At 40.0% G+C, this 19,113-nt stretch overlaps 1 protein-coding gene across 12 annotated transcripts in view; it reads left to right on the top strand.

The window, feature by feature from the left end:
- Positions 1-19,113, top strand: part of PDE1C (phosphodiesterase 1C) — a 427,680-nt gene that overhangs the window by 44,773 nt on the left and 363,794 nt on the right. For all 12 annotated transcript variants that reach the window (XR_010598394.1, XR_010598393.1, XM_065583732.1 and 9 more), the window contains exons 2-3: positions 7,490-7,540; positions 15,383-15,554. Coding sequence is in view for 10 of the 12 variants with exons in the window: in XM_065583732.1 (XP_065439804.1) it covers positions 7,490-7,540; positions 15,383-15,554 (223 nt within the window). In the remaining 2 variants the exon portion in view is untranslated. The remainder of the gene's footprint in view (positions 1-7,489; positions 7,541-15,382; positions 15,555-19,113) is intronic.

Below are 19,113 nucleotides of genomic sequence, written 5' to 3'. Positions count from 1 at the left end.
GGCCTGACCCAAATCTCCTGGAAGTGGAATGGAGTATTTCCATTGACTCTAAGAGTTGGACTAGGCACATTCACTATGGTAGTAAAGCTGGACTTTTAGGCTATGTCTACACTTGCTATTTAAAGCGCAAAAGGTCTCTTTTTTGCGCTAAAACCGCGGGAGCGGCTATACTTGTTAATGACTTTTTGTGGTGAAACTCAGAAGTTTCACTGCAAAAAGAAAACCACCTTCACGAGAGGCATACAGCTCTTACCACTGTTGTTTTTGCGCTGTTGTGAAAGTGAAGACACGTTCTACCAGTGTAAACACCTTTTAGCCTCTGAAGGATATCCCCCAGTTCCAAAAGTGACCACTCTGGCCAGCATCTCCGCTGCTCTGACGCTAGGTAAACGGACGTCCGCCCCTCCCCCTGTAAGCCCTGGGAAGTTTGAAACTCCCTTTCCCTTTGCTTGTAGATGTGGCAGGGAAAGCAGCCAGACAGCAATTTTTTTTTTTAAATGCCACAAAAGAAACAAGGAAGTAATGGGGCTGTTGGGACATGAAGCAGTGCAGCACAGGGCACTGAGCAGGGACCCAGAATGCCTTCCACTCCCTATCCCCCCAAGACCTATAGAGAGAGCTGCACTGTGGGATAGCTATCCTACAGCACTGCTCTCATTGGTGATGGAAGTGCTGCTAGTATAAACACTCTCTGATGCCTGAGGAATTGAGTGAGTACACAAACCAGTGCTTTTCTTTCACCGGTTCCCTATCACTGGTTAAACTTACAGCGCAAAAACTCTGCAAGTGTAGACATACCCTTAGATAAAACCATCTCTCTTGCTTTCAGTCTCTGTGTGATTGAGACCTCTTCCTGTTCATCACTACATTGTCCTGAAATGTCAGTAGATTTTTAGAATATTTACCAATAGACTGACTGTGTTTGGTCCTTATGCAGGTGCGAAGGGCGGGAGGGGGAAATTGCAAAGTGCCCTCAACTCCCTATGTATAAAAGCCAGCCATAATTGCAGTCCCTATGCTCAGGGAAGCACAGTCTGTTCTCTTTGTACTCTCCAAAGGGGCTCATGACACTGGGGATTAAAGAGGTGGGAGTAGGGTGACCAGATGTCCCGTTTTTAAAGGGACAGTCCTGTTTTTGGGGACTTTTTCTTTTACCTATTACCCCCTGTCCTGTTTTTTCACAGTTGCTATCTGGTCACCCTATGTGGAAGTAGGCCCCATCCATGAAGGGCTGTACTAGTAGGCATCTCCTTATGCATGCCCGGAGCTCTGGGATGCTTTCTGCTCATAGAATGTCGGTAATAGTCAGAATTGGTTAACACCTCCCCCACTTTTTCAGGCAAACCAGTAAATAAAATCTGACTCTGTCTATGGGGAATGGATAAATTGGCACAAAATAAATTAATTGCTTTTCTCCTGTTACACGTATACTGGCCTTGCTTCTCTGCTACTCTTTTATTTTGTGTTCCTAGTCTTTCAGTTCTGAAAACATTTTCATGTTTGTTAGTGGAACACAGATGATGTGAAATCTTGTGCTTGTAGAGTCAGTGGATGTGCTTTCAAGGATGCACACTTAAGTTACCTGAGGGAGCAAAGCGTCTTCCACAGTAATTAACTTTCTTTCAGGAATCTGACTGATCTACAGTTTAATTTCCTTTCATATAGAAAACATTTAATCTGTTAGCATATTTGACAGTTTTCTTCCAATGACTGAGAAGGTATAGCATGTGTTGTGCGTAAAGGCAGCTAAGCGGAGAGCCTGCACATATTTTCCCAGATACATTTAGAATTAGTTTTGAAAACATGGGATAGAATGTGCCTCTCTTTCACCATTTGTACATAGAGATGATAATAATAATACTCTGTTACAGGAGTATTTTGAAATGGAACCATGTCTATAAAGTGATTTGTGATCTTCAAAAGGAAGGCATTGAGGAAATGCAAAATATTATTATATAATGATTACATCTGTGAGAAATTAAATTAACGCGGTGCATTTTCCATCTAAATAACTTAAGTTTTAATAACTGAGCAGGCTTTTTAGTCCATAGAGGTGTACATCATTCTGATATACATTTTTTTTATCAGCAAAATATTAGCATATTACATAGATTCAACACTCACTACTCCATAAGTTAGTGTCTCTGCTGACTCCTTTTCCTGTATTACACCACCCGCTCTACTGCTGGTTACAGTAGTGGCAATGCAGCTCGTTGAATTGCTGAAATTATTGAATGGTACTGTACTCGAGCACAAAAGAAATCCTCGGAGAGCTAAAAATGTTAGCTAGAGTTAGGTAGGGAACAAACTGTTCTTTGATTCAGAGACTGTGGGACCAGCTCACTTAGCTTTCCATAGATCATGTGCATGGAATTTAAGTAGTGATGAGTGAACTTCAAAAGCTTTAGAGGTTCCCATTCAGATAAAGTTTCCATGGTTATCTGAATGATCGGAGCTGCTTTGGTCTCAATACTGGACTGAAAATTGCACAAGGAGCAATTGTCTCATGAGATCATCCCATGCTTCTTGTTGGATCAGAAATTCCACAAGAATAGCTTTTTAAAATCATATTCTGGTTCTTTTGCTTATGGTCCTGGTTACTGAAAAATTGGCTCGTATGACCTAAAATAAATAGATATGATTATCTCAATGTCTGCAGTATTGCCTTGTATTTTCCCCATACTTATTATTCTAGGAAATAACTTACTTAGTTCCAATACTAACTGTTAAAAGTTATGTAGTTATATCAAGCAGTTGGCAAGCTTTTAAGGAAAGGTGCATGAAAATGAGAAAAAGGGTGTTTTAACCTCAAAGAAAATTCTGTTCAAATTTTGCATGAACTGTGTGCTAATATGTATGTGTGAGAAGTGTTCTTCATTTATCTAAAGCTGCATGTCCATTTCTAATATTTTTGTGTTTAGTTCTTGATAAAGTGATTTGTGGCTTTTGTTTTTTGGCATCTCATTTGTTAAATGGCAAAGTGGGGAAGATGTGCAGTTGTCTTCATCTGTCAGTCTGAGTGAGTTATTACTACAAATTGGTATATTTTTCTTTGAATTGTACTAGAGATTTTTGACAAAGAACTTTTGACAGCTTGATTGATTGAGGAGGCATACTGTTGAAATTGCTACCTTTTTAAATAAAAAAATGGAGATAATATGCTTGTCCAGTGAAGTTAAAACTTTGAGAACCTGCTTAATATTTAAACTGGCATACAATGCACATATATTTGAGTAGTCCATTTTAGTCTGAGAACAAACTGTGCATATAATATATTTACTATTGCAATAATAACAAACCGAAAGGGTACAACTTCTGGCCATTGTGATGGGTGGTTGCATAACATAGTGCTTTCGATATGAGGGACTCTGATTGGAACTGATATGTTGCTGCCCATTAAGACTGATGACCAAAGATAGCAGGGGAATGTTAGCCCAATTTTCACTGTAATGAGAATAACTTACTGTACATTTACTGTCTATAGCAGCTCTTTCTCTCTCTTAAGGAACCCAAATTGCTTTATAAACTACACAGATAATACTAAAGCGAGCACTGATATTTAACCACCTCTGGGGTGGAATGCAGAAGTTAAGGAACAAGTGTATATGTGCACAGCTTAGCACAAAAACAGTTTAGGTCTGCACAAGGGAAATTCTATGAGTTTTTGCACTAACAGTGTAAACACCATCTTGAAAGCCACATGTCATCCATTAGAGACCAACACAAGACCATGTGATCTAAGTATCCAGTCACATGGCACAAATACTACCATGCAATATGAATAGCACTATAATGGAAGTGATAGTCCCAGTGCTAACTCAATTGCGATCTATCCATAGGCAGTATTATGTTGGAATAACCATTTGTTGAACAACACATATTTTTGTACAGTGTAAAGCCCTGATTCTAAGCTGGTGTAAATTGATGTATTTGTCCTGTAGTCAGTAGGGTTACATTGACTTTCACCAGCTAAAGATCTGGTCCTAAAAGTCTTGTTTGATAATTCATGAATAGAAAAAAGTGGCATTGTGAAAAGTTGGCCCTAGTGTGGACCCATTTAGTGATATCCCCAAATCTTCTCCTCTTCTCCCTTGTCTTGTGCAATGGTTCTGCAACTAAAAGACCTCTGCACCTGTTGGGGAGTGAGTAGGATGGATTTGAGATCAATAGAAGCTAAATGACTATAGAGGTATCTATACTACTTATGTGGTCCCCCTTATTGCTGTATCTGACATCTCACAATCTTAATGTAGTTATCCTCACAACAACCCTGTGAGGTAGGGAAGTGCTATTATCTCCATTGTACAGATGCGGAACTGAGGCAAAGAGAGGCTAAATGACTTTCCCAAGGTCATGTAGGAAATCCATGTCAGAACAGGGACTGGAAACAGATTATCCAAAGTCCTCCACTAGTTCCCTAACCACTGGACCAACTTTCCTGACGCAGAAGATAGAAGTAGTAAAAAAGAAAGTAAAATAAAAATCTGAGGGTGAAATCCTCGGAATTTTGCCATTGACTTCAGGGTCAGGATTTCAGACTCTGAATCGAAGACCCTCAGCCATCATTCATCAATGTCACTTTTCTATAATGAAGTAAATATTACCTTATGATTTGCATATTAGGTTCTGGGAGGAGATTATCTGAAAATTGCAAACCATTTGTCTGTGCATCACTCTTACTAATGTTAATGGAATTTAGGCATGTGTATGGAGAATAGACCCCCAAATGCCATATGTTCTTCTCTACATGAGCTGTAGCAGTTTACTAGTGTGTTCTGGGACTTTCCCCAGTTTGCTTGGAATTTATTGCTGTAGGGGAATGGAGGTGAAGAAATAGACTTAAAGGTGTCGTGACATTATGTGTTACCATAGAAATACAAACAATCTCCTTGGGTGTGCATGGTGACTTACTTTCTTAGACCTTTAAAAGTTAACTTATTTCCCACATTTGATTAACAAAGTCTCCCCAAGCATTTGTCAGGTTTTTGAGTTAAATAGTTTTTAGGGCTTGTCTACACTACCGCTTAAGTCAATTTACATTGCTCAGAGGGGTGTTTTTACACACCCCTGAGCAATGCAAGTTAAATTACAGTAACTCCTCACTTAACGTTGTAGTTATGGTCCTAAAAAATGCGACTTTATGCGAAACGATGTTGAGCGAATCCAATTTCCCCATAAGAATTAATGTAAATAGGGGGAGGTAGGTTCCAGGGAAATGTTTTTTGCCAGACAAAAGACATTATATACATATACAGTATAAGCTTTTTAAACAATTTTAAACAAGCAGTTTAATATTGTACACAGCAATGAATGATTGTAAAGTGTGGTTGAGGTGGTGGAGTAAGAGGGTGGAATATTTCCCAGGGAACGCCTTGCTGCTAAATGATGAACTAGCTTTTGGCTGAGCCCTCAAGGGTTAATACGCTGTTGTTAATGTAGCCTCACACTCTACAAGGCAGCATGGACTGAGGCAGGAGGGAGGAATACCAATAGATACAGGGCAGTAGCTGCAAACACTTCCCTGCAAAAACTGAACATGATGATGAACCCACGCTATCCAGCTGGAGCGCACCACTCCCTCCTCCTGACAGCACATGCCCGGCTGCACAGGTGCTGACTTTCCTTAATAAAATAAACCCCAGACCATTTCAAACACTCTGGAGAGAGAAATCCCTTCTCAGTTACAAAGGTTTTATTTGCATAAAGTTTCTAATGACACAAACCTTCTAGTTCTTCAGTTCTCCAGAGTGTCTTTCAGGAAAAAATATGGGAAACAAGACTGGAATTTCCACTGTGAAAAAACAAGTGAGGGGAAAACATCTCTGAGAATTTCGTACACTATAAAACACACAAAAAAAGACAGAACTCCTCTCCACTCCCTCTTTCCCAGCCCTTTCCATTAAACAAATCTGAGATAGTTTCTACACACCTCTCTCTTGGGTTGCTCTCATGGATGCTCTTAAGGAGGAATAATTGATAACCTTGCAGCAAAGTTCTCATTAGAAATGCAGCATCAAGTTCCCTTGTGCTCATCATCTTGCTTTTATACATGTTCCTTTTCTGAGAGATTGAAAATCAAATGGAAGGGATTATACAGTATAATTCTTAATAATAGCACCATCTGCTGGCTCATTGGAGAATTACAGTTGCCCATAGACTCCATTGTAATCTTTCTGAGCATTTAAATAACAAGTGCTACCCCAGTTTTGATAAATGTAAAAAGACTTGAGAATAAGAGGGGAAACCTGAAATGAAACTGGATATTTTTAAAAAAAAAAGATTTTGTTTCAACATACTGTGTTGTCTTCATGGAAGTTTATGAAACCATTTTCTTGTCACAATTAGTTTTTCTTGCATTTGATGCTATAAGGGAAAGATTGTTCTCACTGGTATTTCCAGTCCAACTTGGAAGCAGCATGGACCAGATATCCTCACAAAAGGACACCCTTCCTTGCCTACTATCCTCACTTCTGTATTCTCTGGAGGTGGGGTCTGATCTCCCCACGGCCGGCTCTAGGATTTTTGCCGCCCAAAGCAAAAACAATTTTGGCCGCCCCCCCTTCTTTAATTACCCCACCCCCGGCCCCACCTCAACTCCGCCCCTTCCCCAAATCCCCAGCCCTGCCTGCTCCCCGCAGGCTCTCAAGCCTAGGAGGGAAGGAGGGAGGGGGAGAAGTGGCACCCGCGCCGCGGCCACTCGGAGTCTCCCCCCCTCCCAGGTTTGAGAGCCTGGGAGGGAGGGGGAGACTCCAAGTGGCCGCGGCGCCGCTTCTCCCCCTCCCTCCCAGGCTCTCAAGCCTGGGACGGAGGGGGAGCAGCGGTGCGCGAAACGGCCGCTCGAGATCTCCCCCCCCCATCCCAGGTTTGAGAGCCTGGGAGGGAGGGGGAGACTCCGAGTGGCCGCGGCGCGGGCGCTGCTTCTCCCCCTCCCTCCCAGGCTCTCAAGTCTGGGAGGGAGGGGGAGTAGCGGCGCGCGAAACGGCTGCTCGGGATCTCCCCCTCCCTCCCAGGCTTGAGAGCCTGGGAGGGAGGGCGAGTAGCGGCGCGCGAATCAGCTGTTTCACGCGCCGTGGCAGCAGCAGCGGAGGTGAGCTAGGGCGGCCGGGGCACATTTTTAGGGGCGGCATTCTGGCGCCGGCCATGCCGCCCCTAAAAAATGTGCCGCCCCAAGCACCAGCTTGTTTTGCTGGTGCCTAGAGCCGGCCCTGGATCTCCCCACTGGGAGCAGTCATGCAGGGGAAGAACAGCCCCAGTCCCTCCCTACCCTGGCCTGGATAAGCAGCTAGGAGCCCCCAGCTGAGGCGCTCTCAGCAGCATGGGGAGATTGGATTTCATGGGGAAGGGGTTATTTCACGGTCCGGGACACACTTTTCATGGTCGTGAAATTGGTAGGGCCCTAGTTATAGGTTTTAGATGTGGGTATTGTCTAATATTAATGAAAATACCAATATGACATACACATTTTAATGTAATATTTTTCTCTTTTCAGTTGCAAATGAGACAGGCAACAAAAATGCTCGACCGCTTTCACGATTTGCTCGTAAGTAACCAATTTTTAACTCATTCACTTCTACACTTACTGTGTTGCATAGAAATGTATCTCTAGTAAATCTCATTAACTCCTGGCACCCCAGGTTATGTTACAATATAGAGTTCTGGAGCCTTAAAAGTCCTCCTGACCTTGCAGGAAATGTCTGTTACAAGAACGCAATGATATTGAATGGAATTCCTTCTTCAGAGCAGGGAGAATTTTAAAGCTGTAGACTACCTTCCTGTTTCAAATTGCACTTTTGTTGTAACAACACAGATGGTCAATAATCGCCTGATGCAAAGTCCACTGAAGTCAATGGAAAGACTCCTTTTGGCTTCAACAGACTTTGGATCAGGCCCTAAAATAGTATTGCAAGGATGCTTTTTAACCAAATCAGTAAATCTTTCAGCACCTCTTGCTATATATACACTCAGTTTGTGATACTAGAGGGAGTATAAATTAAGCAAAAGAGAACTTGAGTCGGATATGAATCTGAAACAGAGGCATCTATTAGCTGGGGAATAACTTCCTTGGGCTACTAGAAGTTTATTCACATGGGTCTGACACTGACAGACAGACAACCTGTGTATGATCCATAACAATTTAACAAGAGGCACTGAAATGTAATCAAGACAACCTACTTGTATGTGAACTTCAAAGAGATCTAGTATACCAGCAATCATTAACCCATTTATTTGTAGGTTTATTTGTAAATCAAGGGTAGAAGCTAAGTGTATTTGTCTGTGTTTACCTATATATTGTTAGGAGTTTAACCATGTAACTAGATTAGCTTGTAGATGCTAATTCCTTTTCATGTCTTAATTGCCTTATTATTCATGAAGATGGTTCAGTTAACCTTAAGATCAAAGATATAAGATCCTGTAGGAAACTAATAATATTATCTGCATTGTTTTCAGCTTGACTTTCTATGCTATAATAAAGTACTATAATTGCCTTATGTGAATGAATGCACTAGTTTACCTGTGTATGCATAGGAAATAGAAGATTAGCTTCAAAGCAATGGTCCATGGATCTTTGCCAGTTCTTCCTCTGGGGAAGGTCCTGCTGTGACAAGAGGCTTGTCAAGTTGCTAGAGGGCTATAAAGGAAAGCCCCACCTGATCATGCCATCTCAGGTCTGCTTAAACTTTAACAGGGAAGGTCTAAGGCAGGGGTTCTCAAACTGGGGGCTGGGACCCCTCGGGGGGTCGTGAGGTTATTACATGGAGGGTCGCGAGTTGTCAGCCTCTACCCCAAGCCCTGCTTTGCCTCCAGCATTTATAATATATAAAAAAGTGTTTTTAATTTATGGGGGGGGGGGGTCGCAGTCAGAGGCTTGCTATGTGAAAGGGGTCACCAGTACAAAAGTTTGAGAACCACTGGTCTAAGGCATAAGACTGGGGTTTCTAGGTTTACTCTGGATCACCCTGGAATTCTCATGGAAGAATTTGAACAGACTATGTATACACCTGGACTGCCTATTGGACTATAACCTTTTAAATTGATTCCAGAAAAAGTCTTACAAATCAGCAGCCTCACCATCTGTACTATGAAACTGACCTAAGGACTTTACACATATTTGTGTGTATATTGATCTTTTAACCAATTGCAACTCTCTTCTTTTTCTTTTTTATTATTAAACCTTTAGTTCTAGTTACTAAAACATTGGCATCAGCGTGATTATTGGGTAAGGTCTGAGACTCCTATTGATCTGGGGATAAGTGTCCAGTCCTTTGGGACTGGTGAACCTCCCATATGGTGAATCAGGTTTTCAGTAATCTCTCACTATATTAGATTTGGCTATCTAGATGGGAGACAAGGGCTGGAATGCTTAAGGGAGACTGTATTTGACGTTTTTGTTACCCTTTTGTTAAGGGTAACACCTTCAGAAAACTGGTGTCTCACTGTAGGCAAAAAAAAAAAATTATTTTCAAACTTTGGCTATCCTAATATACAGTACACACAGTGATTGTGTCAAACCTGCCTTTGTACCTGCAAATAGGCACCTGAGAACACAACGCTTAAGTGCCCATTTAAAAAATAAATGCACCTGACTTTTAAGATCATTTACATGTATGTTGGTTGAAAATTGATTTCCTCTCATTGAGCGCATCAGAAGAAAATACATCTGGAGTGCAGTATTTCCACACAGTCACATGATGGCACTCTAAGCATATTGTACACTGTATAGATGAAACGTTTGACTAAATCATATCAGATATAATGATTCAGAGAGACTACATATGCAGAAAAGCGAACAAGCTAAACTGAAGTAAGAAAATAATAAATTGTACTGGCATGTCAGTTTGATTTAAGATTTATTTTTCCCAAATTTGTAAACAACAGAGCCTTAAGTTAGGGGACTCCATCGATTAATTATTGTTAGTCCATTGCTAAAATAGCAAATGGTGATGAAATTGCAAAGGAAAGCAGATGAAAAACATGAACGTTTTTTGAACTTTTTTCTCAAACTTCTTTTTAGTTCATTATAATTGGTAACAAGCGTGCTCTGGGATTGTAGGTTACTATTCAAATATCACCGGAGGCTGAGTTTTTGGGTTAAGGGGATATCGTTTACTTATGCTGCAATATCTGTCATTAGTGGGGCCAGCATAAGTCATGACATGGGGGCTAAGCTGGCATTTCAGTACAAAACTAGACATTAATAATAACATGATTTATGAAGGCAAGGATGGTCGTGTATAAAGCATAGGCCTAAACCTCAGGACATCTGGGTTCTGTTCTTGGTTCTCCCATGGTTTTGGATCCATCAGGCCACATTTTTAGAGATGGTGCCCACTGAATTCAATACTGTTAGCCGACTCATGGCCTTCAGGTAAGTGCCATGCATAGGGGCCCCTGCTGCAATCAATGGTTTCCTGACCCTGTGAAGTGAGTTTCTTAGTTCCCAAGGCCACTTGCTGGCTTGTGGAGAGTAATATTAATAAAACAAAGACAGTAACTCAATTTAGTCCTTTTGTATGATAGTCACGGTGACACAAGATGGGCTTCAAGTAGGTTAATTAAAGGGATGAAAAAGACCTTTTTGGGTAAGAGTTTGACCTTGTAACTTGGTAGCCAGGCTGGAGATATAATGACTCAGTCAGTTTGGTGGTGATTACCCCTCATTAGGAGTGATATAAGGCAGTAACTCCTATAAGGATGTGAACAAAACCTAAAGTTAGAACTGTGTTGGCAAAAATAGAGAGATCCATCAGGCAGTAATTGTGTCAGTATTTGCTGCAGCAACAGGTGACTCCAAATGATATAGGGAGGTAGCAATAACACAATAATTTACTCCACATTTCCTGAGTGGTGCCATATTTTAAGTGAACACACACAGCAGTACAATACAAAAACAAATCTTAGCTGAATGGTATAAAAAGCAGTGTTCAAGGACTGGTAATTGAGGAACACCTGAAATAGTGTGGGATTGTTACAGATGGGCTCAAAGCAACAACTTTAGTTATGTCTGGATTCAGGTTTTTATAGAGCTAGAGACCAGCTCTGAAGCGTGGACCTGTATCTGAAATTCCTAATATATTTGGGGGATCTAGGCTTTGAATTCAGGACTGTTGCTATACATAATGGAGGAAAAACAAATAGGGCCATTGGCCACCTGCATCTGGCCAGAAAATTGTTCCCTATCCTGTTTAGACACAGGACCTGGTACTGATAATCTACCTATTCATGGCCTTCAGAGCTGATTAGTTTGAAATAAAAGAGGAGTTAAGTTGTATTTGTTCTAAAGGTTCATGTTAGCCAATTTTATGTATTTTTAAATGCCAGGTTTCATTGTATAAAGGGATATTTGGCGACCAGCTACTTTTGTGAAAGTTGCTACTACTCTTATCGCTGCAATAGTTGGTATCGTAGCATGCCATCTTCGTTATGAAGTTGTGGTGCACCATCAGGCTTTGAACAGTTGTGCTTGTGGCTATAGGGAGTTAAATCCATAAGGCTTACCGTTCAGCGATTCAGACAGCTGAAAGATTCTGACAGATGTCTGCCCACGAAGAGCCATAGGGGAAAACAATCCTTTGCTGTCTGCAGTTCACCTAAGCCTAATTGTTTATGTATAATGAATAGCCTGAACAGTCAATGTAAGATGGGTGGACATGGCATTTCATCACTCTAGTGAAGTGAATTAGATTTGGCTTAATGGTTGGCTTACTCCAACATGTAGATCTCAATAGAAATTTATCAGACTATAGAGTTTCTGATAAACAGCAAGAGAGAGACTCCTACCATTGGGGGACAGATTTGGAAACAATGTACAAAATGCAGTAAATAATTTTAGCACCTTTTCTTTCTCCTGCTGTTTAATGTTTCTGGTTTTAATAAGTTTTCTCCCTCATAATTCAGCTTTTCCTTTTTGGAGCCATTGGTTAAGCTGTTATTTTCCATGTTCTACCAGATTACTATAATAGTGATTTGTGATGTCATAAATCCAACACCGAAGTTTCTGCAGGCTGAGGTAGGAGAGAAGGGACTGCAGGCCAAATAATAATATGATCCAAACTTTGTTCATGCAAACAGTTGGATTTGAGACCTGCGAAACCCAGTACTAGAGATAGGTGATTTAGGGAGAGCACATAGTAGGCTAGGCAGGTTTGAGGGGCAGTGTGGTCTAGTGGATAGAGCACTGGACTGGGATTCAGGACACCTGGGTTTTATTCCAGGCTCTGCATCTGCCTTGAGGTGACTTTAGGCACAGATGGCAATTAGACACTTAATACCCATTGACAATCGAGGTAGTTAGGTGCCTAACCACTCAGGACCTCATTGTGCTTTGTGTTGTACAGGCACAGAACAAAAAGGCAGTCTCTGTCCCAAAGAGCTTATAATAGACGTAATCCTTTTTCCTCTTGAGAGGGTAGCATGGGATGGTCAGGAGCTGAGACTTGGATGAGGAAGAATTTTCAGAGAGGAGAGGTCCAAACTTATTTTCTCAGCGGGTGCCTGACACACATCCCTGATTCTGGCTCCCCCTTTTCTTTCTCCCCCACCCCCGCCCCAAGGAACCATGATCACAAAGGATATTGCGCCAGCCTTAACTAGATTATATCCTAGGAAGCTGTATGGGCTGCTGACTGAGAAACATGTGGGTCAGGGAGATCTAGGTAAACTGACAAATCTGAGGGGAGAGGGAGGAGGGAGGTTGTTCTTCCTGTCCGGCTCATATTTTCTTAATTAGTTGGCCACAGACCAAGCCTGTATATCACTTTTCCGGTGTGAAAACAGCATACATCTTTGATAAGACAAATAATGACAAAGCATAACTGTCATCCTCTGTATACAGGAACAGATGCCATTAATATTAATGCTATATTTCCCTGTGACATTCTCTCAGGAGGTAGGGTGGCAAGAGTGCTTTATTCAATCTTTTACTGCCCACTTTATGTATTATAGTGACAGACAGTCAGGACTAATTAAGAACTGTTAGTTCTGTCATGTGCTTTTTAGTCAGTGCTACTGGACAATTTGCTTCTGAATGGCAGAGGAATGCTTGGAAACTTACAAAAGCAGTGCTGTATAAAAGTGAGTCACTAACTTTAGTATGAACCCCATTTCTCCCAACTGAATTTTGCATGTAGTTACAAGCCTCTGGAGCAAGACCAGAAGCAGGTTTGTTATTCTGAAGAGGGGGTTATCTTTTTATGCTAGTAGGGCTAATGCTACATCATTATAGTGTGATGCCTGTTGGCACTACTATAGCTAATTTCAGTTATAAACCACTCTTCTTGCATCTGCTAATTAAACCATAAGCATTCTATGCTGTCTGAAACTTGGCATGTAGCAGGCGTTTGGCGTGGTAGTAGAGATCAGATTTTCAAAAGTGCTGAAGTGAGTTAGAAGCACAAGTCATGTGGGCATTTTTGAAGATCTCATCCATAGTTTTGTCCATGTTTATTTTTTATTTTACTGTAATTTTTTTTTTAAGTTGCAAGACCTGATGTAGGGAAATACTGTCCCTTGAAGTCTTTTCTTTTTTTTCTTTTCTTTTTTTAAAAAAATGTCTTCATGTGACTTTCATGTTGGTGAAAGACTGGCAAATCCTGGAGATGGAAGAGATGATCAAATTATATTGTTTTAAAAAGCAGATGCTATGTTTAACTAATAGTGCTCCCGGAAATTTTTCATATAGAAGTTTTTGTTGTTGAAAAATGGCCTTTTTAAAAATAACTAAACTTTTTGCCAAACACTGTTGCCATTACAGATTTTATTTATTGTTGAGAGGTGGTGGAATTTCACAATATTTTCACTTTAAAAATTTTTTTTACTAAAAGGTCTAATTGTAGCAAGTCGGGGATCTGAATTTAGGTGCTTCGTTACCTGATTTGGCATTCTGTGCACTGTGGAGAGGGTGTAGGAATGTTGCCATTGGCCATATGGCAGCATAGGAGCTGAATGTAAAATTTTCATCAAAAAGGAATTTTGACAAAAATGTTTCATGAAACTTTTGTGAAAAAATATTTTCTGTCCAGCTCTAATCAAAATGCATTTAAGTGAGAACATTCCTCTAAACATCTAGGTTAGCTGCTTCAGGGTATGCCACATTTTTCTCTTGACATCTGGGGATTTTCACATGTACTTTGGTATTGATAAGAACTGTAAGGGTGAGAGAAAAGTCACATAACCCCTTAAGCCAAGCATATGGCTTTTTAGAGTTTTAGATGGCAGTGAAGTAGCTGTATAGTTTACAAATGTGTGTTGAGAATCTTGGGTGATGCCTGTGTTCTCAACTCTGAGATATTCTGGTCACACAAAGACTGATTAGTGATAGAGCTAGTAATAAACCTTTTCTTTTTTCCTGAAGATCAACATACATATTAAAAATGCCCCTCAAAGGGCCAGTCAGAATGCTTTTTGACAGAAAATAGGGTTTTCAACTAAACAAATTTTTCACAAAGTGTCTTTTTCTCTGTGGGCAATTTCTGTTTTTATTGAAAAAACTGAACTCTTGGAAACCAAAATATTTTGGTTGAAAACTGCAAAATATTTTGATTTGGAAATACTGCTGCAATGCCTCATAGGAGTTGAAGTTCGGTAGCTACATATCTCCATTCTCCTCTGTGGAATGGACTCCCAGGCCAGATGGCAACTTCCATGATTCATCATGGTGAGGGACTGCCACAATTCATTACCTTCCCTCTCCAAGGTGTGTGTGTGTGTGGGGGGGGGGAACACGATGCATCATGTGAGATGTAGTCAAACCACAGATCCTTGCCTATAGAGAAGGGTGGGATCATGAGGAATCAGACCTGCCATGAGGCATCACAGCAGTCTTTCCAAATTGAATATTTTGATTTTTCTCACACACTTTGGTATTTGAATTGCCATTGAAAAAAATCAAAATTTTCCATGAAAAGAAATCCATTTTTCAACCAGCTCTAGTCCCTCAGACAGACACATTTTTGGTCTATAATCTAATCTTAATAAATTAGAAACACGATAACTAATTGTAGCGAAGAAATAATTAGAAGCCAATATCTTGTGTTGAGCTGACACTTAACTTGGTTGTTAGCTGTCTGGCTTAAACACAATCATGTTCCCATGACATGATCAGTTGTAGCTTGAGTGTGAAGAATAATGGAAGAATACTTTCTACTGACAATTATTTTTGTTTTGTAAATAAATCTTTAATCAAAGAGGACAATGTAGGTTAGGATTTGAAAACGATATCCTGAATGTTAGTGTTTATTTCCATTTTGGACTTAAGTCTGTAGGTACAGCTCCAAATTCTAGACACCCAATGGTAAAGACATAATTTGCTATGTTTCTTTCTCCAGAGTGCTGAGAAAACAGGTTAGCACTCTGATGAATTAATTTTCTCTCTCTCTCTCTCTAGGGTCAAAGTCACAAAACTGCGTATGGAACACCATTATTGGTGGGCTTACCGATAATCTCAAAGAAAGGCAGAAGCCAACCATCATTCATGATCCTAGGACTCCAGAGGAAATCTTAGCAGATGAGTTACCGCCAGTGGACAGTCCAGAAGCATTAGTGAAAACATCTTTCAGGTTTGATGGACATGAACACATTTTGCTTTTCCTTAATTAGGTTTCTTTTAAGTTAGGCAACTGTACTGTGGATTTGATTAAATAAGTCAATATAGTGGTGCCTTCTGCTATGTGGCGTGTCTTTGAACTGAACAGGATTGAAGAAAGAGGGTCATAAGTAATGCTGTTCGGATTGCTGACTTTCATTTCTCAGACCTCATTACAAGATTATAGGCTAGACAGATATAATGCAGTAGAGAGTCAACATTCTGTTGAGAGAGTTTGTTACATGAAATGATCTTTGAAGGTTGGTATTGTTTCATGTGAATCTCTTGTACTGACGAAGCCCTGCACTTTACAGGCAGATAAAATCCTGTACTGATATAGGGGCAAACTGAGTCTTTTGTCTGTTGATCTGAAGTCTTGAGAACTATATGGCATTAATGTATTTTTGTCAAGGAGGATGATTCCTGGAAAGGGGATTGTGTGAAGGTGACTTATGCTGTCATAAATGTGAGATACTTACATTATTTTACTTCCTTCCAACTTGCTTATTCATGTGAGTGTTCATTTGGCAAGCGTTTCTTTGAAGCATCTTTTGTTGACTATAGTTTCCCCAAACAAATGAATTAAAATAGAAAAGCTGTACCTGTGAGGTAGATATTTGATAGAAGTTTCAAAATCTGAGTGCCAAATGCACAGCAATACCTAGCAGTGTTTATTTTTCTTTTGGAGGCTTTGTTTTTAAACTATTCTCTCTTTTATATTACATATTGCTCCACACCAAAAGCATTTCCTGTTTGTACAGATGTGTCTGTGGCAAACTCTGTGGTTTTTATTATACTCTAGGGTATAAACTGTTATCAGTCTTGGTATAGTGACACTATTTTTTAGTGTGCCCGTTAAAGCCCTTTGCCCAGGTACTGATCTCAGACACCTTGTGAGCATTGCCTGGTATCTCAAAAAATCCCTTGCTGTGCATTCATGTCAGGTTTTCCGTGCTTGAATTTTGTAGTGAGGCAGTGAGCAGTGCTGCATGTTTCAGAATCTGGAGCTGCTTTTTATGATGAAGTTGTGATTTTTTTTTTAAATTAAACAAAGTTTAGCCTAATTTTGTCTTTCTCTGATATTTAGAAATCAATTGTCAAATCAAGACCCCCAAATATAAAGCTCTCTGTCTCACTCAAAATCTTTCATTAAGAAATCATGGTCAAGAGCAACCTTTACACTTCTGTAATCCATATTATTCCAACTATTTTTTTTTTAAAAGTGTTACTGCTTCTCAAATGGTGCAATCTGATTATATGAGTGGGGTGGTTCTTAGTGTATGTATGATCCCAGATAGAATAATAGGAGGAACTGATAAATTGGAGAATGCAATTCAGTTACACAGCTCTCCTAATGTTGTGTAAACGGTTTTACAAATGTCAGAACAACCCTGGTATCATTTGTATCTGTAGGTAGTTACTTTACCATGTGGTGTGCTGTTTAGACTATCATAAAATTAAATCCAAACAAATTGTTAGTATGAAGCATAATGTATCTATCTGTTTAGTTATACCAAGAGAGTGCAAATGTAATCCATGACACTGAAAATAATGTGGTCCATTGCACTTCCTATGTTAAAGAAGACAGAAAATAAAGAAAATTAAAATATATTAAAAGTAAAATATAATTTTTGAATTCTGTTTAAGATCTCAGGTGAAAATATTCCATGAAATGGTAACGGCAATGCAATCTTTCCAGGTTCATTTGATATATTCACACGTGCTTTCTGTTAAGCAGAAGTGAAGGTTTGGTGCTAAATATACCTGTGAGTGACTACAGCGTTGAAAACATAAAGATAGTGGATAAAATCCTAGTCCTATTGAAGTCAGTGACAACTCCTATTGACTTCAATGCACCCAGGACTTCATCTAATAAATTTATTGGATGGACAGGAAATTTTGATTATTACCAAGCTGCACTTAGAGTGGGGCATGGGGCAGGTAGGTAATAATTATATATTTTATTTATTTTCCATTGAGTTGTTTCAAAGGTGTAGTGAAGATAGAGATACAATGAGAACAATAAAAAGCAACAGAGAGCCCTGTGGCACCTTTAAGACTAACAGATGTATTGGAGCATAAGCTTTCGTGGGTGAATGCCCACTTCGTCGGATGCATGTAATGGAAATTTCCAGGGGCAGGTATAAATATGCTGGCAAGAATCAGTCTGGAGATAACGAGGTTAGTTCAATCAGGGACGGTGAGGTCCTCTGCTAGCAGTTGAAGTTAGAACACCAAGGGGGGAGAAACTGCTTCTGTAGTTGGCTAGCCGTTCACAGTCTTTGTTTAATCCTGATCTGATGGTGTCAAATTTGCAAGTGACCTGAAGCTCAGCAGTTTCTCTTTGGAGTCTGGTCCTGAAGTTTTTTTGTTGTAAGATGGCTACCTTTACATCTGCTATTGTGTGGCCAGGGAGGTTGAAGTGTTCTCCTTCACAATGTGATGACGAGATATATGCCAAATCTACTATGAAAATATCATGGTCATGACACAAAGTGGAAGTAACAGAAGCCTAATAAGAATTAATATGTATTTCTGATATTTTATATTTATTGGCGTGTTGTAGTATATGCAGCATTTTTTACCACAAATTACTGTGCCATATTATATGTTCAGTAAAAATTTTGCTGAATTAATTTTGTGGGTTAAAACCAATCCTTCAAGGGGCTCAGCACCTGTCAATAGGCATCAGCACCTTGTAGGGTTCGCTCTTGTTTGTGATTCATCAGGTTTCTCTTTATGGAGGGAGCTCTTATGATGTTACTGAGTGGGTCCAGTGTGTCTGGTGGCTGATGGGTACCTGGCAAATATGAAACTCTCTTTTCCTCTTGTCTTGTTGCCCACAACACACCAAGTGGTGACCCCTAGGGGAGAGAAGGCTTCATCCCACCTCTCTTGTCATCTAGGGGAGTAAATGTGCTACCACAGTTGTTCAGTCTAGCTGCCCTTGACTAGAAGGTTGGTGGCTTTAACACAGGTATTTATGGAAGAGAATGTCAGGTTGTTATTAACATTCCAACTTCCATTGGAGTCAAAGGCAAGATTCCCATTTACTTTGATGGGAGCAGGAGCTGGCCTTTTATTATAAGGTCACTATTATAAACAATAAAATACATGAACTCTCACTATTTTTGACTCACCAATGTCAGCAAACCGAGAGCAATATATGGTCATACCATCCCTTTCTAGTGTAGTTAAAAGAAAGCGTCTCTCCTGTGTCAGATGAGTCACATTTCCTTATGATTGCTACTATCTTTCATGTAATTATATACATACAGCAGCATAAAATTCCAACTACACCTCTGACACTTGATTCTGTGTTGTCTCATGTGCAGTGCTCATTGTTATGTAACATGGAAAATTAGCAAGTGCTGTAGCTTGATTTTGCTTCACAACTGGCTATGAACATGAAAATACATGGCTATTTTGGATCTTAATTTTTATATAGTTTTATACCGTTTGGGTCCAATGATCACCTTCTCCTTGAATGTATGTGTGTGTATAGCAGTGTATGAAATATATTGGACAGTGCT

This window comes from Chrysemys picta, chromosome 2, assembly GCF_011386835.1.
Source record: "Chrysemys picta bellii isolate R12L10 chromosome 2, ASM1138683v2, whole genome shotgun sequence".
Lineage (NCBI taxonomy): Eukaryota > Metazoa > Chordata > Testudines > Emydidae > Chrysemys > Chrysemys picta.
This window is presented reverse-complemented; position numbering and strand designations above follow the sequence as displayed.